The following is a 27,612-nucleotide window of genomic DNA, read 5'->3' on the forward strand; positions in this document are numbered from 1 at the left end:
TTGTGGGAAGCAATATTTTAACATTTTATGTTAGCTCTAAATTTTGTATAGATTCCAAAATCAAAATTTAGTTCATTGCTACACGTAGAAACAATATGGATCTCTTGCCAGAGAATGGATGCCAAATATTTTGTCTAGAACTGTACTGCCCTATTGGACATTAGCTGCATGGGGCTGTTTAACATTTAAATTAATTAAAGTTAAATAAAAGTATAAATTCAGTTCCTGAAATATCTTGCTAGATACATCTTAAGTGCTTAGTAGCCACATATAACTATTATCTGCTGTGATGGATGCAAATATAGAATATATCCAACATTGTAGAAAATTCCATTTGTCAGCATTGGTCTAGAATTTAAGACAAATTTGGAGAAGTTGGTTTAATGTGAAGGGATAGTTGTAGTCTTTCTTGAAAATTGGAGACCACACAGAGAAGAGGTGACTTATGTTTTTGCTGACTTATCCAGAAAAGTATTTTAAAACTAGAAGAAACCAATCTAAAAGAGAGGCTTGCTTCAGTAGAACTAATTTCTCATTGTTATTCACATATTTCTGTGAATAGTTACACACTTTTATATTCCTCTGAAGAAGAATTTAATGCATACAGGCTCTTCTCAATATTTAGACATTAAGATATGGTTAATTACTACTCTGGCAGCATCTTTCAGACCCTGTTAATCAGATTAATCAGATTTTTAATTTGTCTTTCTCTAATCTCTATTATATCAAATACTAGCTGGGAAGACACTTCAGATCTTTAATATTGAGATGAAGAGTAAAATGAAGGCTCATACTATGGCAGAAGAGGTGATTTTCTGGAAATGGGTTTCTGTGAACACTGTTGCCTTGGTGACCGAGACCGCGGTCTACCACTGGAGCATGGAAGGTGACTCCCAGCCCATGAAGATGTTTGACAGACATACCAGTCTGGCGGGCTGCCAGGTGATTCACTACCGGACTGATGAGTACCAGAAGTGGCTGCTCCTCGTAGGCATCTCGGCTCAGGTAAGCCTTGAGCTGCCTTTGGGGTCTGGTCTGATGTAACTTCAAAGCCCAATATTAGAATGGAGTGGTTAAATCATTAGAAGTTGGTTATAGGGCCAGGTGTGGTGGCTCATGCCTGTAGTCTCAGCACTTTGGGAGGCTGAGGCGGGCGGATCTCTTGAGGTCAGGGGTTTGAGGTTGCAGTGAGCCGAGATTGCGCCACTGCACTCTAGCCTGGGCAACAGAGCAAGACCCTGTCTCGAAAAAAAAAAAAAAAGAAGTTGGTTATAGGTGTAAGGCAAAAGTAGGCCTGGAACTGAAAGAAATAGAGATTACAAAGAAATCTGAACTTGGATCAAATAATCTTAATTTACCTTTGGCCTATTAACTACTACTGCATTCCATCAGGTTACTGATGTTCATTGTATAAACTATTTCTACCACTGTTTTGAGAGGTTGTTGAGGAATTTTGTAGAGTAATTTGGAACCCATAGATTTATAAGAAGTAGTCCTTCAGGAAGACGAGAGAGGGCTAGACATCCTGCCCACTGCGTCCCAGCCAGAGCAGGGAGGGACCATGGCCCATGGGGTCAAGGGGCCCCGATGTGCACAGCTGCCGCAGGGAGGGAGGTCTTGGGGAAATGGGCGGTCAGCTGGCCTGTCCTTGGTGAGTGCACACACTGTCTGCACACACCACGGCCCACACACAGCGTGGCCTTCCTGGCGTCTCTGGCCCCTGGCATGTCTGCACTGTAGATATTGTATCAAAGTCCCAGCATCTAGATGGTTAACATAGAGCTGCTTCTGTGTAAATGCTGCTTATTTTAAACACTAAAAAGCGTTTAATTGTTTAATTTTATGGGGAAAAAAAAGAAGTAGTTCTTAGACTGTATTTTAAGGACTTACTGGAATGTTACTAACTCATATTCTGTTATACTGAAAGCAGTATCTTTCTGTCCTCCTTTTTTTTTTTTTTTTTTTTTTTTTGAGATGGAGTCTCACTCTGTCACCCAGGCTGGAGTGCAGTGGTGCGATCTCGGCTCACTGCAAGCTCCGCCTCCCGGGTTCACGCCATTCTCCTGCCTCAGCCTCCCAAGTAGCTGGGACTACAGGCACCCGCCACCACGCCCGGCTAATTTTTTGTATTTTTAGTAGAGACGGGGTTTCTCCGTGTTAGCCAGGATGGTCTCGATCTCCTGACCTCATGATCCGCCTGCCACGGCCTCCCAAAGTGCTGAGATTACAGGCGTGAGCCACTGCGCCTAGCCCCTTTTTTCATTCCTGGTGACTAATTCAGTCACCAGATACTTGAGGACTACAGGATGTTTGCGCTTGGGACATAGATCTTAATCATTCAGTCCTGATGACCAGTGACTGTTTTGTCTATAGCCTAGTGGGGAAGATGTATCTGCACAATTCTAGTAATTAAGGAACTGTCACGTGTTTGGAGAGAATACTGTGGGAGCCATGAGAGAGCAGCTTAAGTTAAGACAGCCCACAACACAGGGGATCTAAGCTGCATTTTGCTAGCTGTTAAAGTGCACTTTGGAAGGACTCAGTGTATGCAAAAGCACAGAATGGAGGAGAATGGCTTTTTCTGGGAGTCTGAGGTCATCCACCATGGATGATACCCATAGGTAAGCATATTAGGTAGCTAGAGGGGCAAGACTTAGAGAGATGAGTGGGGGCCAGACTGCAGGCAATGGGAATTATGTAGCAGGTTTTGAGTGAGAGCGATGTAATTAATTTTCCTTCTCAGCAGCATAGTGGAATTGAAAAAATGCTCTCATTGATGTTGGAGATGGACCACCATGAAGACTGGAGGCCAGGAGACTAGTTGAAAGGTAGATACAGGAACAAAACCATGTAGTCTGTTCTGGAGTAGAGACACATATGAGAAAGGTTAAGAATACGCAAAGAGGGAAGGAGTACTTCCATTTCTGGAACCCTCTCTTCCATTTCTGCAACCCCCAGAAGAAATGAAGCATGTGTGACTAGATGAAGACAGTGGCATTGCAGATATACAGGGGAGACAAGACCTAAGACTTTGGCTTACTCACCCTGATAAAGGGCATCTACAACAAATACAACTAACATCTTACTTCATGTTGAAAAACTGAAAGCTTTCCCCCAAGGATCAGAAACAAGACAAGGATGTCTTCTCTTGCTATTTCTGTTCAGCTTTGGACTAGAGATTCTAGCCAGGGCAATTAGGTGAGAAAAACATAAAAGGCATCTAGATTTAGGCTGGGCACGGTGGCTCACGCCTGTAATCCCAGCACTTTGGGAGGCCGAGGTGGACGGATCACGAGGTCAGGAGACCGAGACCATCCTGGCTAACACGGTGAAACCCCGTCTCTAACTAAAAATACAAAAAATTAGCCGGGCACGGTGGTGGACGCCTGTAGTCCCAGCTACTCGGGAGGCGGAGGCAGGAGAATGGCTTGAACCCGGGAGGCAGAGCTTGCAGTGACCGAGATAGCGCCACTGCAGCCCGGCCTGGGCGAAAGAGCAAGACTCCATCTCAAAAAAAAAAAAAAAAAAAAAAAAAGGGCATCTAGATTTGAATGGAAGAATTAAAGCTGTCTCTATTTGCAGATGACATAAGCTTGTATATGGAAATCCTAAGGAATCTAGTAAAAAACTATTAGAACTAATAAACAAATTGAGCAAGGTTACAGAATACAATATCAGTATGCAAACATCAATTGTGTTCCTAAACATTTGCAATGAACAATCCAAAAATGAAATCAGGAAAGCAATCTCATTCATAATATCAAAAAGAATAAAATACTTTGAAGTAAATTTAATTTAAAAAGTGCAAAAGTTACATTCTGAAAACTACAAAACATGGTTGGAAGTAATTAAAGAAGATCTAAATCGAAAAATATCCCATGTTCATGGACTCGAAGATTTAATACTTTTAGGATGAAAGTACTTCTCAAATTGGTCTACAAATTCAACATAATCTCTACTGGAATACCAGCTAGCTTCTTTGTAGAAATTGACAAGATGAGCCTAAAATTTATGTGGAACTGCAAGGAACCCAGAATAGCCAAAACAACTATAAAACAAATAAACAAAAAATTGGAGTACTTATACTTCCCAATTTTAAAACTTGCCACAAGCCTACAGTGATCAAGAATGTGGTACTGGCTGGGCTCAGTGACTCATGCCTGTAATCCCAGCACTTTGGGAGGTTGAGGAAGGTGGATAACCTGAGCCCAGGAGTTCGAGACCAGCCTAGGCAACATGGCAAAACCCATTTTTTACAAAAAATGCAAAAACTAGCCAGGCATGATGACATGCACCTGTAGTTCCAGCTACTCTGGAGGCTGAGGTGGGAGAATTGCTTGAGCCTGGGAGGTGGAGGTTGCAGTGAACTGAGATTGCACCACTATACTCCAGCCTGGATGACAGAGTGAGACCTTGTCTAAAAAAATAAAGTAAAAAAAATAGAATGTGGTACTAACTTAAGAATAGATGACAAACAAATTAGCTTGGTGTGGTGGCATGCACCTGTAGTCCTGGCTACCTGGGAGGCTCAGGCAGGAGAATTGCTTGAGCCCAGGAGTTCAAGGTTACAGTGAGCCATGATCATGTCTTTGCATTCCAGCCTGGGCAATAGAACAAGACCCTGTCTCTAAAATTAAAAAAAAAAAAAAAAAAAAAAAAGAATAGATGAGTCCCAGAAAAGTGATGTGCCCAAAAGCCAGGTTTTCTTTTCCTTTCTTTTCTTTTTTTTTTTTTTTCTGACACGAAGTCTTGCTCTGTCACCCAGGCTGGAGTGCAGTGGCGCGAATTCAGCTCACTGCAACCTCCACCTTCCAGATTCAAGTGATTCTCCTGCCTCAGCCTCCCGAGTAGCTGGGATTACAGGTGTGTGCCACTATGCCCAGCTAATTTTTGCGTTTTTAGTAGAGACAGTGTTTCACCATGTTGGCCAGGCTGGTCTCGAACTCCTGACTTCAAGTGATCTGCCCACCTCAGCCTCCCAAAGTTCTGGGATTACAGGTGTAAGCCACCGCGCCTGGCCCATTTATTTGTATTCACCTTTAATAATAATATGCCATGAAAAACGTTAGCATACCATCAGTCATTCTAAAGGGAAGATTGCTTTTGCATGGTACCTGGTGATTTTTTTTTTTAAGTTTCAAAATCGGCTTTAATGGTTTGTGAACAGGATTTGAAAGTTAATTTTCTGATTAAAGGGAAGGGAAACCAAATAAAAATTATCAAAACCTATCCATACCATCAACTTAGAAATCAATTTAAATTTACTCAAGGTTATTTCTTTTTTTTTTCTTTTCTTTTGAGACAGAGCCTTGCTCTGTTGCCCAGGCTGGTGTGCAATGGCGTGATCTTGGCTCACTGCAACCTCCACCTCCTGGGTTCAAGTAATTCTCCTGTCTCAGCCTCCCGAGTAGCTGGGATTATAGATGTGCACCACCATGCCTGGCTAATTTTTTGTGTGTTTTTAGTAGAGACAGGGTTTCACCATGTTGGCCAGGCTGGTCTCAAACTACTCAAGGTTATTTCTAATAAGTTATGAACATATTTCTCTGAATCAAAATAATATCAGTAGAGTGCAAATATATCTTTTAAAAATTCATTAATTTTAATTTCTTAATTTTAATTTAATTTTTTTTTTTTTTTTTTTTTGAGACAGGGTCTTGCTCTGTCGCCGAGGCTGGAGTGCAGTGGCACAATCTCGGCTCACTGCAACCTCTACCTCCCGGGTTCAAGCAATCCTCCTGCCTCAGCTTCCTGAGTAGCTGGGATTATAGGCACATGCCACCACGCCCTGCTAATTTTTGTATTTTTAGTAGAGACGGGCTTTCACCGTGTTAGCCAGGATGGTCTCAAACTCCTGACCTCGAGTGATCCGCCCACTTTGGCCTCCCAAAGTGCTGGGATTATAGGCGTGATCATTTGAACTTATTCCTCCAGTCTAATCAAAATGTTGTATCCCTTACGGTCAACTGATTTTTGACAAAGATGCCAAGACAGTTCAGTGAAAGAAAGAGGAGTTGTTCAATACGAGGTTTTTGGACGCTGGACATTTATATGTAGAAGCATTAAATGGGACCTCTGTCTCATAATACTAAAAAACTCAAAATCAATCAGACCTAAATGTAAGAACTGAACCTATAAAACTCTTAGAAGGGCCAGGCACAGTGGCTCATACCTGTAATCCCAGCACTTTGGGAGGCTTAGGCAGGCAGATCACCCTGAGGTCAGGATTTCAAGACCAGCCTGGCCAACATGGCGAAACCCCACCTCTACTAAAAATACATCATGAATGAAACTTGGAAATATTAAGCTAAGTGAAAGATGCCAGTCACAAAAGACCACATATTATATGATTCCATTTATTTGAAATGTTCAGGATAGTCTGACCTATAGACACAGAAAATAGACAAGTAGTTGCCTATGACTGGAGGTGGAGTGTGGGAGATAGGAATGAGGATTGAATGCTAATAGGGTTTCTTTCAAAGGATGAAAATGTTCTAAAACTACATTGTAGTGATGATTGCACAACCCTCTGAGTATACGAAGAAACATTGGATGGTATGCTTTAAACCAGGGGTGTCCGATCTTTTGGCTCCCCTGGGCCACACTGGAAGAAGAATTGTCTTGGGTCACACATAAAATACACTAGCAATAGCTGATGAGCTAAAAACAAAAATTGCAAAAAAATTCATAATTTTTTTTTTTTTTTGAGACCGAGTTTTGCTCTTGTTGCCCAGGCTGGAGTGCAGTGGCACGATCTTGGCTCACCGCAACCTCCGCCTCCCGGGTTCAAGCGATTCTACTGCCTCAGCCTTCCTGAATAACTGGGACTACAGGCATGCACCACCACACCTGGCTAATTTTGTATTTTTAGTAGAGACGGGGTTTCTCCATGTTGGTCAGGCTGGTCTCGAACTGCTGACCTCAGGTGATCTGCCCTCCTCGGCCTCCCAAAGTGCTGGGATTACAGACGTGAGCCACCACGCCCAGCCAAAAGTTCATAATGCTTTAAGAAAGTTTATGAATTTGTGTTTGGGCCACATACAAGGCTGTACTGGGCCACATGTTGGACAAGCTTGCTTTAAATAGATAAGTTCTATGGTATGTGAATTATATCTCAATTAAGCTTTTAAAAATACCCTTGGGGGCCAGGCACAGTGGCTCACGCCTTTAATCCCAGCACTTTGGGAGGCCAAGGCAGGAGGATCACCTGAAGTCAGGAGTTCGAGACCAGCGTGGCCAATGTGGCGAAACCCTGTCTTTACTAAAAATGCAAAAATTAGCCGAGAGTGGTGGAATTGGAACCCTCCTACATTAGTGGTAGGAATATAAAAATGTTCAGATGCTGTGGAAAGCAGTTTGGTGGTTCCTCAAAAAGTTAAACATAAGGCTGGGCGTGGTGGCTCACACCTGTAATCACAGCACTTTGGGAGGCTGAGGCGGGCAGATCACGAGCTCAGGAGATTGAGACCATCCTGGCTAACACAGTGAAACCCTGTCTCTACTTAAAATACAAAAAATTAGCCAGGCATGGTGGCAGGCACCTGTAGTCCCAGCTACTTGGGAGGCTGAGGCAGAAGAATTGCGTGAACCCGGGAGGCAGAGCTTGCAGTGAGCCAAGATCACACCGCTGCACTCCAGCCTGAGTGACAGAGCGAGATTCCATCTCAAAAAAAAAAAAAGTTAAACATAGAATTACCGTTTGACCCAGCAGTTCCACTGTTAGGTGTCTACCTAAGAGAAATGAAAATGTATCCACACAAAAACTTTTACACAGATATTCGTAATAGCATTTTTTATAATAACCAAAAGGTAGAAACAGCCCAAATGTTCACCAGCAACTGAGTGGATAAACAAGTTGTGGTGTATCCATACAGTGGGATATTATTTAACCCTAAAAATGAAGTACTGATACATGCTATACATAGGTAGACCTCAAAAACCTTACTAAATGAAAAAAATGAGGCACAAAAGTCCTCATATTTTATTATTATTCCATTTATATGAAATATTTAGAATCAGTAAATCTATGGAGCTAGAAAGCAGGATTGGTGGCTGCTAGGGGACTTGGGTCAGGGGACTGGGGACTGACTAATGGGCACAGGAATTTCTTTTGGGTGATGAAAATGTTTTGGAACTATGCTGAGGTTTTGGTTCCACACATTGCGAATGTCCTAAATGCCATTCAATCATATACTTTAAAATGGTTCATTTTATATTTTGTGAATGTCACCTCAACATAAAAAGGGGAGGGGAGGCCAGGTGCGGTGGCTCACGCCTGTAATCCCAGCACTTTGGGAAGCCAAGGTGGACGGATGGTGAGGTCAGGAGTTTGAGATCAGCCTGGCCAACATACTGAACCCCCTCTCTATTAAAAATACAAAAATTAGCCAGGCATGCTGGCATGCGCCTGTGGTCCCAGTTACCCAGGAGGCTGAGGCAGGAGAATTGTTTGAACCCAGGAGGTGGAGGTTGTGGTGAGCCGAGGTCACGCCACTGCACTCCATCCTGGGTGAGAGAGAGCCACACTCTTTCTCAAAAAAAAAAAAGGAGGGGGAGAGGGGAACATGGGGCCATAGTTTGCCAACCCTGTCTAAGCATTTGCAAATACAAATGCCTGTTTCTGTTTGAAACAACTTCTGTTCCTGTCACCCAGTTAGCTCTTACTCCAGCTTAGGTGTCACTCTGGGAAGCCTCCCTGACTTACTGATCTTGGTGAGCTGATAAGGCATCTTGTTCTCTCCCGTGCCATAGCAATCAGCACTCTGTATTGCAGTTGCTTGCATACTTGCCGGAAACTCTTACCATCTGTTCTTGAGAGAAGGACCTGTGTCATATTTTACTTATCCCTGGCCCCTAGCATGGTGCCTGGCACAATGAATGCATTTGCTCATTGAATCCTTGCCTGCTACAGTCCTTAACATGCCTTTACCCAAATTTGACACACTTAACACTCAGCAGCCGCATGAGGTGGGAAGGTAAGCCTGGCAGGTGCCTAAACTTAGAAGCAGGCCATCGGCCCAAGGCCACACACGTAGCCTCAGGTCTGGTCTCTCACCTTCACCTTGGCTGTTCTGTCTTCTCTGTCTCTTCATCTTGGCTTCAGTTTAGGCTTCGTTTAGGTATCTGTACCTTTAGGACTCAAATGTGCTATCATGATGTTGCTGGAAGTCTTCCCACAGTCTCTTGGGGAGGGTGAGTTTTGTCCTGTCTTTGGATTCTCATTTTTACCTTTCCATGCTCATTTTTCTGTTAAAACACAGACCACTTATCTGCTGGTTACTCCTTATTTCTCCCTATTACCAGCCTTTGGCAACGACTAATCTATTTTCTGTCTCAATAAATTTTCCTATTCTGGATATTTTATAGGTGGAATCAGACAATATGCAGCCTTTCATGCCTGGCTTCTTTCCTTAGCATGTTTTCAAGGTTCATCCATGTTGTAGCATGTGTCAGTACTTTGCTTAATAACATTAACAGAAATCTGTGCAATAGAAAATATTTTTAAAGACAAAGTTGAAGCCTTTGTTATTCCATTTTAAGGAGTTGTGAGTGAGTGGGGAATAGACTGAGGATTTTACCCATGACTACATGTGAGCTCACTCAGCAGAGAGGACTGAATGTTTAATTACAGGAGCTTGAACTGGGACCCTTTTGTATTCCATTCATTTAGCTTTTTGAGCATTTGACATTGGATATAAATGTACTGAAATTCTTCAGTAGAAAATATAAGTTCTGGCCGGGCATGGTGGCTCACGCCTGTAATCCCAGCACTTTGGGAGGCTGAGGAGGGCAGATCACGAGGTCAGGATATCGAGACCATCCTGGCCAACATGGTGAAACCCCGTCTCTACTAAAAATACAAAAAATTAGCCAGGCGTGGTGGCGGGCGCCTATAGTCCCAGCTACTCAGGAGGCTGAGGCAGGAGAATGGCGTGAACCCAGGAGGCGAAGCTTGCAGTGAGCCGAGATCGCACCACTGCACTCCAGCCTGGGTGACAGAGCAAGACTCTGTCACCAAAAAAAAAAAAAAAAAAAAAAAAAAAAAAAAAGAAAGAAAATACAAGTTCTAAGTTTTATAAAAGATATTAGTCTTACTGGTTTGGGGGTTTTGGTTTTTTTGGAGACAAAGTCTTGCTCTGCCACCCAGGCTGCAGTGCAGTGCTGCAGTCATAGCTCACTGCAACCTCGAACTTCTTGGCCCAAGCAATCCCCCTGCCTTGGCCTCCCGAGTAGCTAAGACAACAGGCGCATGCCACCATGACCAGCTAATTTTCTTATTTTTTTGTAGAGATGGCGTCAGACTAGTCTTGAAGTCTCGGCCTCAAGTGATTCTCCCAAGGTGCTAGGATTGCAGGTGTGAGCCACTGTGCTGGCCTTATTGGTTTTTATTAAATACAATTTTTGCTACTTAGAAATTTCAGAAAACACAATTTTCAAAATTACCTGTGATTGCATCCCCCTGATTTAACTACTATTAATGCTTTAAGGTTTTTCCTCCAAAGTGCACGAGTTACTTTCCATGAAAAAATGCTCTCACACTTACTATATTTAACAAATTAGGATCGTCCATCTTACTTTTTTGTGGTCTTATTTTTTTCCATAGTGTTTGCCATCTTTCCACATCAAATTCAGAGTGATATCATGCCTTTAATAGCTAATACATTTAATTTTTATTAGAGGAAATATACCTCTAATGTATGAGACTTTCATTTTAGAAATATATTTTAAGAATTGTTTCTTTATATTCCTCTCTTTTCTCTCCCTTTCATTGCATAATATCTTTTCTTAGCAAAACCGTGTGGTTGGAGCAATGCAGCTCTACTCTGTGGATAGGAAGGTTTCACAACCCATAGAAGGCCATGCCGCGGCTTTTGCAGAGTTCAAGATGGAGGGGAATGCCAAGCCTGCCACCCTTTTCTGCTTTGCTGTACGTAATCCCACAGGAGGCAAGGTAAGATCCACTCTACTGTCTTCTCCCTGAGAAGTGTCATCAGCTGGTGTTGGGGTGTGCGTGTGTGTGGCTGGGCATGGCCTGCAGATGTCTGTGTGAGAAAAGGTTCATGGTGGTGTTGAGAACTGTGCACTGTGATGCACATGATTAAGTGGCCCCATTCCCCTAAAAAATCCTCAGGTTGGGTGCGGTGGCTCACGCCTGTAATCCCAACACTTTGGGAGGCCGAGGAGGGTGGATCACGAGGTCAGGAGTTCAAGAACAGCCTGGCCAACATGGTGAAACCCCGTCTCTACTAAAAATACAAACATTAGCTGGGCATGGTGGCACATTCTTGTAAACCCAGCTACTTGGGAGGCTGAGGCAGGAGAATTGCTTGAACTGGGACCTGCAAGGCAGAGGTTGCAGTGAGCCGAGATCACACCACTGCACTCCTGCTTGGGCTACACAGCGAGACTCCATCTCAAAAGAAAAAAAAAAATCCTTCCACACAGACTAGACTGAAATGCACTATAAAGGTAAGTGAGGCGGCCAGGTGCGGTAGCTCACACCTGTAATCCTAGCAGTTTGGGAGGCCGAGGTGGGTGGATTGCCTGAGCTCAGGAGTTCTACACCAGCCTGGGCAACACAGCGAAACCCCATCTCTATTAAAATACAAAAAATTAGCCGGGCGTGGCCGTGTGTGCTTCTAGTCCCAGCTACTCGGGAGGCTGAGGCAGAATTGCTTGAACCTGGGAGGCGGAGGTTGCAGTGAGCCGAGATCGCGCCACTGCACTCCAGCCTGGGCGACAGAGCGAGACTCCATCTCCAAAAAAAAAAATAAATAAAAAGGTAGATGAGGCACAGTTTCTGCTCTTGGGGAGATGACTGTGAACTCACCAGTGTGGTGCCATCCTTGCCATTAGCATGGTTCTTCCCAAGTGGTTGGGAGGAGCCTCAGGGAGGCTCCAGAGAGATTGGGACTGTGCCCAGGAGCCAGTGGGTTTTAATAGGCCCTGGGACGTGGCCAGCAGCTGCTCGGCAGGGCTGTCATGGGCAGAGGTGAGGAGACGGAAGAGCTTGTGGTGTCAGGGAGACCTTGGGTTCCACCAGCGTGGTCTCAGCCACTTGGAGAGCTGCTTCAAGACAGTCATCTTGTGAAAAACACTTTCTCAAACCATAATTTTGGGTTGTTCGTTAGCCCTGAAATATTCCCCAAGGCAGAGGAGTTCTCAGTTAGAATGTGGCTTTACAAACTTCCTCATGTGAAATACACGCAATACTTTGGCCTCCTGTTGAGTAACATACTTCATGCCCTCCTCATTTGAGAGCCAGAAGGAAAAGGAGTCGGGTCACATGTTAGCCTTGTTGCTGATGAAGGACACTGACTTTAGTTATGTGGCTCAAAGAGCTTGCTCCCGTATTCCATCAGAGTGAGGCACACCTCTCCTTCACAGATGCAGCAGGGCAGCGACAGGCCTCCCTCTGAGGAGCAGAGCCTGCCTCACAGAGTGCTCTGTGGAGAAGAGCGCTTCCTAGAGCAGGGCTCTGTACACAGATGGCAGCTCCAAGAAGAGAAAGGGCTGAGGGTTCTCTCTACACCCAGCTCTCTGGTGGGCATGCCCCTCCAGCCGAGCTGGAGATGGACCAGGAGGTCTTCTGTGACCCAGAGAGCCTGGGAAACACGGTTTCCTGACAGTACCTGTCCTGGAGCGGCCCTGTGTCTTGTGGCAGACCTGGTCCTCCCAGCTACAGGGCGGGTGTGGGGTCCTGGGAGGGTGCCTGCCCTGCCTGTGCCCAGGCATGCACCTTCCTTTCAGGACTCACCTGTCCTTTTGGGACTGGCCAGCTGTCTCCACATGTGGGGCGGAGCTTGCCTGGACACAGTTCTTTTCTGCTGACCTCCTCCTGCTGCCGCCCTGAGAGCCTGGTGTCCTTTCTGTACCTCTGCTCCTGCTGGCAGTGTCACCCTTCTCAGCTCCCGAGCAAGAACCCATAGCGGTCAAGCCCCATTCCATTCTCTCATCACTGTCTGACCTTTAACAAGTCCCACATCTGACTTACCCTTTTGTGGTACCCTAAGCCTTTCTCACCTCACATTTGGGCTACAGAATAGCCATTTATTAGGTCCTCAGACCTGCTTCACGCCTTCTTACCAATAGGCCTTGCCAAATAATTTTCCTAAACTACCTTTTATCTGCTTTAAAGCTCCCAGTGCAAGACTTCTATTCCCCACCCACAGACTTCTGCACCCACAGGAGCACCCACATGCTTGCCGCTCAGCCTCCGCCTTTGGCCCGGCTCTCAGTGCTGCTCCCCTCCTTATCTGAGCCCCTTTGGTGTTTCCCTCCTCTCTCTGCCCAGCCAAACCCAGACCGCAAACCCAGACTGCCCCTCCATAGACACCCTCATCTGTGTCCTCTAAGCTCAGCCTCCCGCCCTTGTTTCGTGTCTCTTACCCTTCATTTTGGATTTTGTTGTGGACTTGTGTTAGTTATAATATTTTTTCTTTAGATGAAAGTTATGGGGGCTGGGCGTGGTGGCTCATGCCTGTAATCCCAGCATTTTGGGAGGCCGAGGTGGGGGTGGATTACCCGAGGTGGGGTCGGGAGTTTCAGACCAGATTGGCCAACATAGCGAAACCCCATCTCTACTAAAAATACAAAGTTTAGCCAGGTGTGGTGGCACGCATCTGTAATCTCAGCTACTTGGGAGGCTGAGGCACAAGAATCGCTTGAACCTGGGAGACAGAAGTTTCAATGAGCTGAGATCGATCCACTGCACTCCAGCCTGAGTGATGGAGCGAGACTCCATCTTAAAAAAGAAAAAAAAGAAAGTTATAGGGAAGGCACTGGCATAGGTCAGGAACTTGGAGCTGTTCTCATAAGGCAGGGATGGGCTCCGTCATCAGATTCTTACCCCCGCCCAGCACAACCTTGAAAACCTCAGGCCTGTGCCATGGTGAGGGTGTCTCGTGAGTTTGGCCTCCAGTGATGAGATCTTGCACTAACAGGCTTGTGTGAGTCTGGGCCATACCCAGGAAGGCAGAGAGCAGAGGTGGAAGGGACAGCAGATTCTGACTGGAGCCCTTTGTTTCATCGGCATCCAGGCCCAAGGAAGGGAAGTGACTCTGCCACTGTGCTGGAACTGAGGCTCCAGGCCGCCTGGCATTGGCCTTTTGTGCCATGCTTGGTGGTGGGCAGCAGGTTATTGGATAATCACAGGCACTCCGACAAGGGGATTGTTCTGCTTTGGTTGAATGTGACTTTTAGCGTTAATCATCCCGTGTGTGGAGCTGAGGCTCCACTTGCCTCTGTGCCTTGACTAGCACTTGTCTACCACCACAGGCGGTCCCCTTGATTGACCTAAAATCTCTCTTCTAGTTGCACATCATTGAAGTTGGACAGCCTGCAGCGGGAAACCAACCTTTTGTAAGGAAAGCAGTAGATGTGTTTTTTCCTCCAGAGGCACAGAATGATTTTCCAGTGGCTATGCAGGTATGAATGTGCTGCTCTCTAAACATCTTCATGTCCTAAAATCTACTCTAGCACCTCCCAAGATACAGGAGGCTGCCATTTTTAGTCTGCTTCTGCTGTCTCCTACCACTGTGATGCTTTCAAACCCATTTAGAGGCCTAAGGCTTTGGTTTGTGAGCTGGGAAAGCCCTGTTCATAGAAAGGAATGCCCTGCATGATGGTGAGTTAGGGCAGCAGGAAGACGTTGCCAAGTCACGCATCAAAGTCCTCAGCTCTTTCCTTCTTATTATAAAAGATTAGATGTTCACTATGGTATGAGAATATTTAAAGAATAAAATACCTAATGTAGGTGATGGGTTAATGGGTGCAACAAACCACCAGGGCACGTGTATACCTGTGTAACAAAACTGCACGTTCTGCACGTGTAACCCAGAACTTATAATAATAATTTAAAAAAAGAATAAAACACTTAGTTCCTTTACAGTTGGCTGCCATTGAGGGAGCCTAGAGCTCCCAGGGACAGTCCTTTGAGCTGGCATTCAGAATGGCCCAGCCTTTGACATGCAGCCTCTAGTGAAACTAGGTAGTCCCAAGCCCCTGGTGGGAGAATTGTTCACCTTTACATCAAGAAGGTTGGGAAAACACCTGAACCTGCATGTGGCATGTGCCCAGCCAGACTTCGAGGAGTTCGTGCTATGAGACCTGAAGTTCTTATGAGGTTCCCTAAAACAGAAACACATGTCAGCAGGGCCTGTGGTAGTTCCGTGTGTGCTAAGTGTGTTCGTGACAGGATCAAGTGTGCTTTCCTTATTGAGGAGCAGAATATTGTTGTGGAAGTGTGAAAGGCACAGAGTCAGAAAGCTAAATTAAAAATGGAGCTTTTTTGAGTAATAAAAATTAAAAGATTTTTTTAAAAAGAAAACATTCCTCTGTAGATGAACCAGTTGGATGTAAAATATATAAGAAATCTTGGCCGGGCGCGTTGGCTCACACCTGTCATCTTAGCACTTTGGGAGGCCGAGGCGGGCGGATTGCCTGAGCTCAGGCGTTCGACACCAGCCTGGGCAACGTGGTAAAACCCCGTCTCTACTAAAATACAAAAAATTAGCTGGGCGTGGTGGTATGAACCTGTAATCCCAGCTACACGGGATGCTGAGGCAGGAGAATTTCTAGAACCCGGGAGGCAGAGATTGCAGTGAGGCAAGATCACACCACTGCATGCCACTGCACCCCAGCCTGGAGCAAGACTTCATTTCCAAAAAATAAATAGATAAATAAATAAAAATAAAAAATCTTACAATTTGTTTTATAAAAAATTTACATCTATACCTTTTCTGAACAAAATTGGCATCACATTATATATGTAAGATTATATAATCTACTCTCCTTTCTACTCTTTTGTTCTCATAAAATATATGTTATCTATACATTTCTAATAGTATCAATAAATGTAACAGCAGAATTAAATATCACCTGAAATCCTAGCACTGATGATAATTTGGCTACCCCTTTGGAAGTAACTTAACATGCATACATTTATGCAGATTTATACAGATAGACTCTTATGAAAATGGCTCTACACTAGCCTTGCTGCTGTATAAACTCTTCTAGCTATGTTGTAGATCATTCTGTGCCAATAACATAATGTATGTATTTTATTGTCTGTGTCGTCTGTTCTGTGGATTTGCTACAACTCATTTAAACAATCGCCTGTTGATTGGTATTTACATCTACAAGAAACACTATAAGGAACATTGTGCTCCATACATCTTTGTGTGTTAGTCTAAAAGTCCAAGGATAAATTCCTAGAAATTAAACTGCTGGGTCAGGGGCACATTCTCATCACAGACTCTCCTGACCGTGCTGGCCAGTTCACATTCCTACTGATGCTGCCGGTGGTAGCTGGACAGCATCCCATGTTGTGATGTCTTTCCCTTGGTTACCATCAAGGCAGAATTGATGTATCAGCCACTCATATGTATCCGGTTAATTGCCTTTTCCTAATCTTTGCATTTTTTTTCTATCGGGATCTGTTTTTAAAAAGTAGAGATGGGGTCTTGCTATGTTGCCTAGGCCGGTCTTGAACTCCTGGACTTGAGCGATCTTCCTGCCTCAGCCTCCCAAGCAGCTAGGGTTACAGGTGTGTGTCACTGTGCCCAACTCCAGGATTTTTACCTTATTCGTAAGAGCTTTTTGTACTTATAGAATACTAAGTGTCTGATGTATTTTGAATATTTTTCCCAGTCATAATTTGTGATATGTGCCACCTTATGGAAGTGTTGCATTTTTGTATGGCAATGGTATCATGTTTTGAGACTAATTCTGCACCTGAAGATGGTCACAACATTTACCTATATTTTCTTTCATTCCTCTCCTAATTGTCCTTGTTTTCTACTTAAAATCTTTGACCCATCTGGAATTTACTTTGATCTAAAGAGTAAGATAGAAATTCAGTTCTTTACTCTTACCTCCATCTCCAGATAGCTAGCTAACTATATTAATAATATATGTTATATATTGATTAAAGTGCCTATTTTCCACTAATATGTTACCTACTAATTATTTATTTTTCTAGAGCTGGAGTCTTGCTACATTGCCCAGGTTAGACTGAAACTCCTGGGCTCAAGTAATCCTCCGGCCTTGGCTTCCCAAGTAGCTGGGACTGTAGTCATTAGCCAGCAGCCAGCACACACTCATTCTCAATAAATTCTCCTACATGATTCATTCTCTTTCAGGGCTCTTAATTATTCTCTCTCTCTCCTCCAATGGTAAAATCATACTTCAAAAGTTACTGTCTGTTCTAATATATACGTCTAATAATCCGGTTGGGCAAATGCATCTGTTTTTTCTCCCCAGCCCCTTCAGGTTTTCTTGTGTGTTAAATATTTTTCTGTAAAAGTTAATAGCATTTGGCAAAACTCAAAGGTTAATAAGTGGTGGTAGAAGGCATGCTGGAACATCATCCTGGCATTTGAGGTCTTTGTCCAGAACTTTCCCCTTCTCTTATGAACTCACAGCTTGCTTAAAGGGGTTTGATAAACTGTGAAAGGATCGCTCTACCTGAAAGATAAATGGAGTAGCCTGAGTTTATTGGACCTTTATTTGAGAGTGGTTGGACAAAATATTGTCTTTAAAACTAATTCTCAATCAGGTACAACTTAGAATGCATGTCTCAGGGAAGCGTTGCTCCCACTAGCAATCTCTTGGCCTGAGAAACTGAAGAATCCTTGTATAGCTAGGGGTAGCATCTCACACTTGTAGTCCCAGCTACATTGGAGGCTGAGATGGGAGGATCACCTGAGCCCAGAGGTCAGAAGTTGCAGTGAGCTATGGTGGCACCACTACACTCCAGCCTGGGTGACAGAGCAAGACCCTATCTCAACAAACAAACAAACAAAAAGACTCCTCTTTATCATTTGTGAGCTCTTTTTATCCACATGGCTTCTCCTCCTTACTTCCCAACCTCTTGCTCTCTGTCTTCTTACAGATTGGAGCTAAACATGGTGTTATTTACTTGATCACAAAGTATGGCTATCTTCATCTGTATGACCTAGAGTCTGGCGTGTGCATCTACATGAACCGTATTAGTGCTGACACAATATTTGTCACTGCTCCACACAAACCAACCTCTGGAATTATTGGTGTCAACAAAAAGGGACAGGTGTGTAACTGACATTTCGTTTTCTACCTTTTCCATTCATTAGGGACTGGCGTTCAAACTTTCCCCCTTCTCTAGGAAAGCAGCGGGGTGTAGCTATTAATAGTTCCTGTTATTAAACTTAAACCCATGTCTCCTCCTTCATATTGACACTTCCTCTCTTCAGACAGCACCATTCCTAACACAGGATTGATTCCAGGAGGAGAGCAGCTCCTTCCTGCATATGGAACAGCAGTTCTGATGCACATCATCTTTATACCACGCACACCCTAACTGGGGAGGGTTGAAAAAGCAGATACTATGGTATTTAAGTAACTTTTCTCAACCATAGTTGAAAAAGATAGTTAAAAGAAGAAACTATTGGCTGGGCACAATAGTTTATGCCTGTAATCCCAACTGCATGGGAAGTTGAGGCAGGAGGATGGCTTGAGCCCAGGAGTTTGAGGCTGCAGTGAGCTGTGATCACGCCATTGCACTCCAGCCTGGGTGACATAGTGAGAGCCTGTCTCGGGGAAAAAAAAAAGTCAGGAACAGTGGCTGATTCCTATAATCCCAGCACTTTGGAAGGCTGAGGCAGGAGGATTGCTTGAGGCTAGGAGTTTGAATCCAGCCTGGGCGACATAGTAAGACCTGTCTCTATAAAAATATTTTTTAAAAAAGAAAGAAACTTTGTGCTTTAAAAATAAAAAGTTTAAGAAGAAAAATTGTGAGTTCCATCCGCATAGGTCATTTCGCTGTCACGCAGAATGCCTCACACTTATCTGTGTGACTTTAATAACTACATAGACTCCTGTGCTGTTCTGTTTTGTTACCATTTGGCTTTCGGCTTGCTTTGCATCCTTTCACTATGAGGGCCACCATCACAGGTGTGCTCAACACTCGCCTGAGAATGTGGCTACCACTCCAGCATCGGGAGGGAACATGGCAGAGGGATGGTGGAGCACTCTTCTAGGCCGGGCCGCTCTCACTTGTTGGGTCCTTACAGGTGCTGTCAGTTTGTGTTGAGGAAGATAACATTGTGAATTATGCAACCAACGTGCTTCAGAATCCAGACCTTGGTCTGCGTTTGGCCGTTCGTAGTAACCTGGCTGGGGCAGAGAAGTTGTTTGTGAGAAAATTCAATACCCTCTTTGCACAGGGCAGCTATGCTGAAGCCGCCAAAGTTGCAGCGTCTGCACCAAAGGTGATAAACCTTGAATACTGTTCAGGTGTTCTGAGTGTTAAGAACCAACCTTGAGAGGAAAATAAGTCATAAAAGCATTTCACTAGTGATATTGCAGTCTATTAGTGTTATGTTAGGAGTTTTTAGTTTAAAATTTTTGCACCAGTGGCATAACAGTGAAGGAAGTAAACAAAAAGCACACTCTTGCTGCATGGGCACTTCATGCCTCCCACTTTGTGTGCATATAAACCTCTCACCCAACAGCTTAGATACAGTTTCACATTTCTGTAACTTAGCATTTTCCACTCTTGCTACCTGGTTGTCAAATATGCAACTGTACAATACATCAAGTGGTTGTTCCCTGTTTTATCTAGCGATAGTCCTACCCTGGACTTTCTCCACTCTTTTAGAATACAGCATTTCGGCATATGGCTTTTTCTTTGGTTTATTTCGTTTGGATAAATTGTTCAGAGACTGGATCTGCTCCTGAGTAGATAAAGACTTTCAAGTTGCTTGTCCTTGAAAGAATTTGTCTTGTCTTTCAAGGGGTAGTTATGAACAAACCATTTCTAGCCTTCATCTGTGAATTTGAGTATTTCCAATTAGAATATAATGATGGCAGAACTTCACTACTACAAGACTGATTGAGAGGCCGAATTCTTAGTGCAGCATGCTGGGGGAGAAGTAAGACCCTAAGTGTGAAGCCACCTGGAGGACCTAGATTCCCCTATACTTATGGTTATTGTTGAAGATAGAAGCAGTTGCCTTGGTAGGGGACTTTTTGTCTATGACAGAGCAGTGTGGAATTTCCACTGGCAGATTTTTGTTTTTACATACAAGCAAGTTGAGTGAAGGGATCCCCTGTGATTACAACACAATGACCTATTTTTCCATTTATTATTAGGGAATCCTGCGTACCAGAGAGACGGTCCAGAAATTCCAGAGTATACCCGCTCAGTCTGGCCAGGCTTCTCCATTGCTGCAGTACTTTGGAATCCTGCTCGACCAGGGTCAGCTCAATAAACTTGAATCCTTAGAACTTTGCCACCTGGTTCTTCAGCAGGGGCGTAAGCAACTCCTAGAGAAGTGGCTGAAAGAAGATAAGGTAGAAACACTTGTGAGCTCATAGCCCCCCGCACAGCTTGAAAACTTGGTCCAGGCTCCTTACCTGCCTCCTAACTTTGCCTTGTCCCTTGGCATACCACAGCTGGAGTGCTCAGAGGAGCTCGGAGACTTGGTCAAAACCACTGACCCCATGCTCGCTCTGAGTGTGTACCTTCGGGCAAACGTGCCAAGCAAAGTGATCCAGTGTTTTGCAGAAACAGGCCAATTCCAGAAAATTGTGCTCTATGCCAAAAAGGTAATGTGTATTGAACCAGTGGCATCTCACAGATTACTCACGTGTGGTTGAGTGGTTGCTGATTTTAAAGTTTATAAAATTCCCTTCTTTGTAAGTCCTCTGGTGTGAGAGTTGGCAATGTTGCTGTTAGGATCTTTATTCATAATGATCATATTTTATTCTCTTCAGTTTTTTATTATCCTTAGTTTTCCAGTCCTTCCATCTTTTTATTTGGGAGCTTTATCTTGTTTTTTCTCTCCCTCTCTTCCTTCTGTATGTTAATTTGATATTTTGGCAGACTCCCAGATCTTATCCCTGTGTGCTCACTGGCAGGCTGTGTTTGCACACAGATTGGGGAACTTCTTTGTGGTCTGGGCTGTTTTTATAGTTAATTGTGCCTTCCATGTACATGAAATCAATTCATTTAATTGGATATTGTGTTTGGCAGAAGGTGGTACCTACACATGATAATGTTGCTGCTCATTTCTTTGTTAACACAAGTTTAAAACAAAGGATGGATAACTTCCTTTTCTAATGCCCAGGGTTTTTCATTGATTTTCCTGATTCGTGCTCTCTTGCTTCTAGGTTGGGTACACCCCAGACTGGATCTTTCTGCTGAGGGATGTAATGAAGATCAGTCCGGAACAGGGCCTGCAGTTTTCTCAAATGCTAGTGCAGGACGAGGAGCCGCTGGCCAACATTAGCCAGGTGAGCGTAGGCATTTTTGGACAACTTTTTGTGGCTTTTTAGAGCCATCTAGAAGATTTCTTTGATTCGTTTCCTGTTAACTTGTGTCAATGCTTTTCTTCATCTGCTATGAATCTTCCAGTTTTAAAAAATCTAGTGTACTTGGGGAGTTTGTCTTCTAGTCTTTACTATATGAGTACTCATTGCCTCCTTTGTTTTGAAGTACTTTAGAGAATGTTTGTTTGGGTTTGTGTCTTTGGGTGGTGATGGTGTAAGGTATGAGGATATCATTTAGGTTCCAGCCCTCCATCCCTTGGCCCACCCCAGTTACTACGTCATGGTCTCTCCCTGACCATTGGCCTGAGCACCAGGAGCTAGTGCTGTGGCGTCCCCCAGATGTTCATCCTGTGGGTGTCTGACTGACCTGGATTACGTGAGCATCAGCCTGTTTTTTAGTGTAACCTACTTAAAATTTAGATGTAAACACATGACAAGTCACTTTCAGTAAATTGGTACAAGGAGCTTTGATGATATATAGATGTGTAACAAAGCTTGAAGCAAGGCATCAGAGCCAACAACTGTTTAGAAATAATAAGTGCAGTTATATGTGTTTGTACATCTGGGAATCTGCAGATATTTTGGAGAACATGAATAAGAGATTTGAGACAAATTTACTTAGCTTTCAATAGGAGAGAAATTTCCAGTTCACATCTTGTTTACAGTTCATATTTTAAAGTTGTTCAAAATATAAACTTCTCATACTTTATGAGAAGTTCCACAATTAGTAAGTTCTTTTTTATTTTACTGTAAAGCTGTCCTTCAAAAACAATTACTAAATTTATTCCTATAGTTCACATCTTACTGAGGCATATTAATTATTTAAATTAACATCAATTTAACTTTAATAATTGTCTAAGTAAATATTTGCATTTTCCCAGTTGTGCCCCAATAATATAATGATATATATGAGTCAGATATCAAGTATCAACTGCTTTGTTAGTCAAGATTCTGCAGAGAGACAGAATCAATAGCGTAGCTATAGCTATATGAAAGGGAGCCTGGGCAACATAGTGAGACCTCCATCTCTACAAAAAATTTTTTAAAAGTTAGCCAGGCATGGTGGTGCACACCTGTGGTCCTAGCTACTCAGGAGGCTGAGATGGGAGGATCGCTTGAGCCCTGAAGGTAGAGGCTGCAGTGAGTGGTGACCTTGTCACTGCTTCAGCCTAGGCAATGGAGTGAGACCCTATCTCAGATATATGAGAGGGAGTTTATTAGGAGAATTGGCTCGTGATTATGGAGGCTGAGAAGTCCTGTGATAGACTGTCTGCAAGCTAGAGGAGACCTTGGATACTGGTAGCATGGCTCAATCTAAGTTTGAAAGCCTCAGAACCAGGGAAGCTGAAGGCGTAACTCTCGTCTGAGGCCAATGGCTGAGAACCCTGGGGGGCCTTTGGTGTAAGTCCTGGAGTCCAAAGGCTGGGGAGCCTGGAGTTTTGATGTCCAAAGGTAGGAGGAGGAGGAAAATGTCCCAGCTCCAGGACAGAGAAGAAATCTATTCTTTCCTTTTTTGTGCCCCCAGCCGATTGGATGGTGTTCCCCGACATTGAGAGTGGATCATTCTACTTGTTCCCCCAACTCACATGCCAGTCTCCTCTGGGAATGCCCTCACAAACATACCCAGAAGGAATGCTTTACCTGGTCTCTATGTGTTCCTTAATCCAGTCAAGCTGACACCTAAAGTTAAGCATCACAGCTGCCTCTAGGATGTAATTAAGTAACGTATGATTACTGCTTGGGGGTTCATATGTTATAAAAGTTACTCCCTTTCATATACTTCAGTAAAATACCTCACTGATAAGTATGATGTAGGTGATATGATTTTGCAAGATTATTAATAAATTAATGGCCATAAATTACGTGAATTGTGTTGTTGTTGTTGAGATGAGGTCTCTGTGTTACCCACAGTGGTCTCAACTCCTGGGCTCAAGGAATGTATCCACCTCAGCCTCCTGAGTAGCTGGGACTATAGGCACATGCCACCACACCTGGCTCTATGTGAATTGTGATGACATAAGAAAATGGAAAGGGGCAGGGCGCAGTGGCTCATGCCTGTAGTCCCAGCACTTTGGGAGGCCGAGGCGGGCGGATCGCCTGAAGTCAGGAGTTCGAGACCAGCCTGACCAACATGGTGAGACCCTGTCTCTACTAAAAATACAAAAATTAGCTGGGTGTGGTGACAGGTGCCTGTAATCTCAGCCACTTGGGAGGCTAAGGCAGGAGAATCGCTTGAACCCAGGAGGTGGAGGACAGAGATTGGAGTGAGCTGAGATTGTGCCTTTGCACTCTAGCCTGGGTGACAGAGCGAGATTCCATCTCAAAAAAAAAAAAAAAAAAAAAAAATACAAAGGAAGGAACTAATTGTTGAATTTCTAAATGAGATAATATTTCAGGAACTATTTCAATAGGAAAATGAAACACTGAATGAAAACATACTGAGTGAAAATGTGGCTTGGATATGTTTCAGATTGTGGACATTTTCATGGAAAACAGTTTAATTCAGCAGTGTACTTCCTTCTTATTGGATGCCTTGAAGAATAATCGCCCAACTGAGGGACTCCTCCAGACATGGCTGTTGGAGATGAACCTTGTTCATGCACCCCAGGTCAGTGACTTGTAGGCTAACACCGAGAGGCAGAGCACCTGTGGCACCTCTCTGTGGGTTTGCAGACTTGAGCACAATGGCTTTGGACTGGGCTGGGCTTGTGCCAGATGTTTGTCTTGTACTTCTTAGTGGACATTCTCCATGACTTTCCTTAAAAGGATTTTCCAGAAATCATGATACAGGACTTTCATGGAAACAGTTCTAATTGGGGCAGCATTTCTTCCTTTCTTCTTTTTTTGATTGTGGTAAAATATACGTAACCAAATTTACCATTTTAACAACTTTTAAGTGTCTGATACAGTGGCATTAAGGACATTCACAATGCTATGCAGCCATTACCACTACATAGTTGCAGAACTTTTATTATCCCAGAGTAACTATGTAACTGTTAAGCAGTGACTCCTCATTTCCTAGCCCCTAACAACTGCCATTCTAATCTGTCTCTATTAATTTGGCTTTTCAAGATATTTCATATACATGGAACCACAAAATATTTGTCCTTTTACCTGGCTTTTTTCACTTAGCATATTATTTTTAAGGTTCATCCATATTGTAGCATGTGTTAGAAACACCTTCATTTTTAAAACTGAGTAATAGTCCACAATGTGTATATATGACATGTGTTTATCCATTCCTCCATTGATGAACATTTGGGTTGCTTCTACCTTTAGGCTATTGTGAATAATGCTGCTGTTAACATGGGTGTACAAAGATTTCTTTGAGACCCTGCTTTAATTCTTTTGGGCATATACCCAGAAGTAGAATTGCTGGATCATATCGTACAGTAATTCTATGTTTACCTTTTTGAGGAACCACCATACTGTATTCCAGGAGGCTGCACCATTTTATATTCTTCCCAGCAATGCTCAGCAGTTCCAATTTCTGTATATCCTTGCCAACACATTTTCCCTGTCTAAAATAATAATAACGGTAATCACCATCTTAATGGGTGTGCAGTGGTATCTCATTGTGGTGAGGCATCATTTGTTGGCCTGAAACTTGTGGGAGGCAGGTATAATCAAATTATTGTTGGCCTGAAACTTGTGGGAGGCAGGTATAATCAAATCACATGTCTGTGCTATTTTGGGTTAAATTTAGATATATATACAAGAAAGGGATTTAGAGGAGTTTATATCAAGCTGTTCACCACGGTACTAAGTGGATAAGATTGTACAAGTTCACTTTGTTCTTTACTTATCTCTTCTGATTTTTCTTTAATAATCACTTACTGTTTTTATAATTAGGAAACAACATATTAAGTATATTGTTCTGTTACCTCAATTTATTCAAATCCACAAGTTAGCTGCTAAGAAGTGGGTCATATTCCAACTTTAGGAAATAAAAGTTCTGTTAATTTGTTGCTTGGGGTCTATTGGACTCTCATGACTTTGTGAGTGTATGTAACAGTTTTTGGTGAATGAGATTTGAAACACACCAAGCGCCACTCAGAAACTTGGCAGACAGACCCTAAGGAATGCCCAGACCCTAAAGGACAAACAAGTAGTTGGGTGAGGTGCCAGCAGGCTCTGGCTTAGTGCCTCAGGATGCTGGCAGTCTTCTCTGGGCAGTGGGACTGCGTGATGGTTTCTACGTTCTCTAAAATACACTGTTGCTATGAGGAGAAAATGTTTGAAAACAAGAAATAAAGATAAACCTGAAGGAAACAAAGGATAGGAGACTCAGGTAAGTGCTAGATATTCTAAAGCCCTACTCTTAGTACTGGGTTTGGATCGTCAACTGTGTAGGGAACCAGGAGTGTGCATCACTCTGAAGTGGTCTGGTGTGTGACAGTGGCTGTGGTCACTCTATGGCCATACCTGGTTGGTGATGCAGATTCTAGAAGGAATAAGAAAGAGTGTGCTGGGTGGCAGGGGAAGGCACCCAGGAGTGCAGCTTGTCGAGACCAGCATTAGATACTGAGGGAGCACTCACTCAGCCATGCTGCAAGGCTGCTGTGTTGACCTATCCAGTCTTAGCCCAAAAATTACTTACTTAAAGAGAATATTTAGTGGCTGGGTGCAGTGGCTCGCGCCTGTAACCCCAGCATTTTTGGAGGCCAAGGTGAGCAGAGCCTAGGAGTTTGAGACCAGCATGGACAACACGGCCAAACCCCATCTCTACAAAAAAAATAAAAATTAGCCAGGTGGGCCAGACGCAGTGGCTCACACCTGTAATCCCAGCACTTTGGGAGGCCAAGGCGAGTGGATCACGTGGTCAAGAGATCGAGACCAGCCTGGCCAATATGGTGAAACCCTGTCTCTACTAAAAATACAAAAATTAGCTGGGTATGGTGGTGCATGCCTGTAGTCCCAGCTACTTGGGAGGCTGAGGCAGGAGAATCACTTGAACCCATGAGGTGGAGGTTGCAGTGAGCAGGGTGGGATCATGCCACTGCACTCCAGCCTGGCAACAGAGCGAGACTCCGTCTCAAAAAAATAAATAAATAAATAAAAAAAATAAAAGTAGCCAGGTGTGGCGGCATGTGCCTGTAATCCCAGCTGCTTGGGAGGCTGAAGTGAGAGGGTTGCTTGAGCCTGGGAGGTCAAAGCAGCAGTGAGCTGAGATTGCACCACTGTACTCCATTAGCCTGGGCAACAGAGTGAGACCCTGTCTCAAAAAAAAAAAAAAAAGATTTTATGCCTCATCAAAATTGTTTCCAGGAATGTTCATTGTTTTTTAAATTCAATCCCCAACTCCTAATTCTGTATTTAGCCTAGTAGAGAAGTCTAGTAAGCAGAAATGGGATTTGTTTTGTTCAGGTCTCCTTCTGGCCATTGCTAGCTGAGGCTTGAGCTCATTCAAGGAGAATCGGTAGACTTGAGCCCTCACATTGATCTTGCCATAGAAACCCTATAAGAATGTGATTGCTGGCTGGGCACAGTGGCTCACGGCTATAATCTCAGCACTTTAGGAGGCCAAGGTGGGTAGATCATTTGAGGTCAGGAGTTTGAGACCAGCCTGGCCAACGTGACGAAACTCTGTCTCTACTAAAAATACAAAAATTAGCCGGGCATGGTGGTGTGCATCTGTAACCCCAGCTACTTGGGAGGCTGAGACATGAGAATCGCTTGAACCTGGGAGATGGAGGTTGCAGTGAGCCGAGATTGTGCCACTGCACTCCAGCCTGAATGATGGAGTGAGACTCTGTCTCAAAAAAAGAAAAAAAAAAAAAGAATGTGATTGCTTAAAAGCTGCAACAGTGACTTGGACTCATCCCAGTAATAGGGCTTTATGGAGCCTCAGCCTTTCTCACAGGCCCAACTCTGTGACCACATGGGCTGGGTCCAGCTGTAACATGGGAGGATGAAGCCTTGTGCAAAGGGCCTAAGATGGCTTGAAGGACAGCCAGGGATCTTGGGACCCACAAGCACTGCTGCTACTACAGAGGTATGGATGTGGACAGGGGCCTGTGAGTTCTGGTTGCCAGGCTATACCCTACCCTGGGGCAAGGTTGAGCAGCTGGTCTTAAAAAGTTATGGCCATTGATCAGGCCTTCTCACCGAACTCCCTGTTTCATAGGTTGCAGATGCCATCCTTGGAAATAAAATGTTTACTCATTACGACCGGGCCCACATTGCCCAGCTCTGTGAGAAGGCAGGCCTCCTGCAGCAAGCACTGGAGCACTACACTGACCTCTATGACATCAAGAGGGCTGTGGTCCACACTCACCTCCTCAATCCCGAGGTACTGTGTAC

The 27,612-nt window shown here is 43.9% G+C and overlaps 1 protein-coding gene and 1 non-coding gene across 5 annotated transcripts in view; one reads left to right on the plus strand and one right to left on the minus strand.

The window, feature by feature from the left end:
* Positions 1–27,612, plus strand: part of CLTCL1 (clathrin heavy chain like 1) — a 112,394-nt gene that overhangs the window by 37,791 nt on the left and 46,991 nt on the right. For all 4 annotated transcript variants that reach the window (XM_054469258.2, XM_054469260.2, XM_054469259.2 and 1 more), the window contains exons 3-12: positions 737–1,005; positions 10,790–10,951; positions 14,314–14,427; positions 17,894–18,067; positions 19,050–19,247; positions 20,131–20,331; positions 20,434–20,586; positions 21,151–21,273; positions 23,780–23,917; positions 27,437–27,601. In XM_054469258.2, the coding sequence (XP_054325233.2) occupies positions 737–1,005; positions 10,790–10,951; positions 14,314–14,427; positions 17,894–18,067; positions 19,050–19,247; positions 20,131–20,331; positions 20,434–20,586; positions 21,151–21,273; positions 23,780–23,917; positions 27,437–27,601 (1,697 nt within the window). The remainder of the gene's footprint in view (positions 1–736; positions 1,006–10,789; positions 10,952–14,313; positions 14,428–17,893; positions 18,068–19,049; positions 19,248–20,130; positions 20,332–20,433; positions 20,587–21,150; positions 21,274–23,779; positions 23,918–27,436; positions 27,602–27,612) is intronic.
* On the minus strand, positions 5,026–5,148 carry LOC129023762 (small nucleolar RNA SNORA15). The gene has a single exon (XR_008496909.1). It is a non-coding gene; the product is annotated as a small nucleolar RNA SNORA15 (small nucleolar RNA).

This window comes from Pongo pygmaeus, chromosome 23, assembly GCF_028885625.2.
Source record: "Pongo pygmaeus isolate AG05252 chromosome 23, NHGRI_mPonPyg2-v2.0_pri, whole genome shotgun sequence".
Lineage (NCBI taxonomy): Eukaryota > Metazoa > Chordata > Mammalia > Primates > Hominidae > Pongo > Pongo pygmaeus.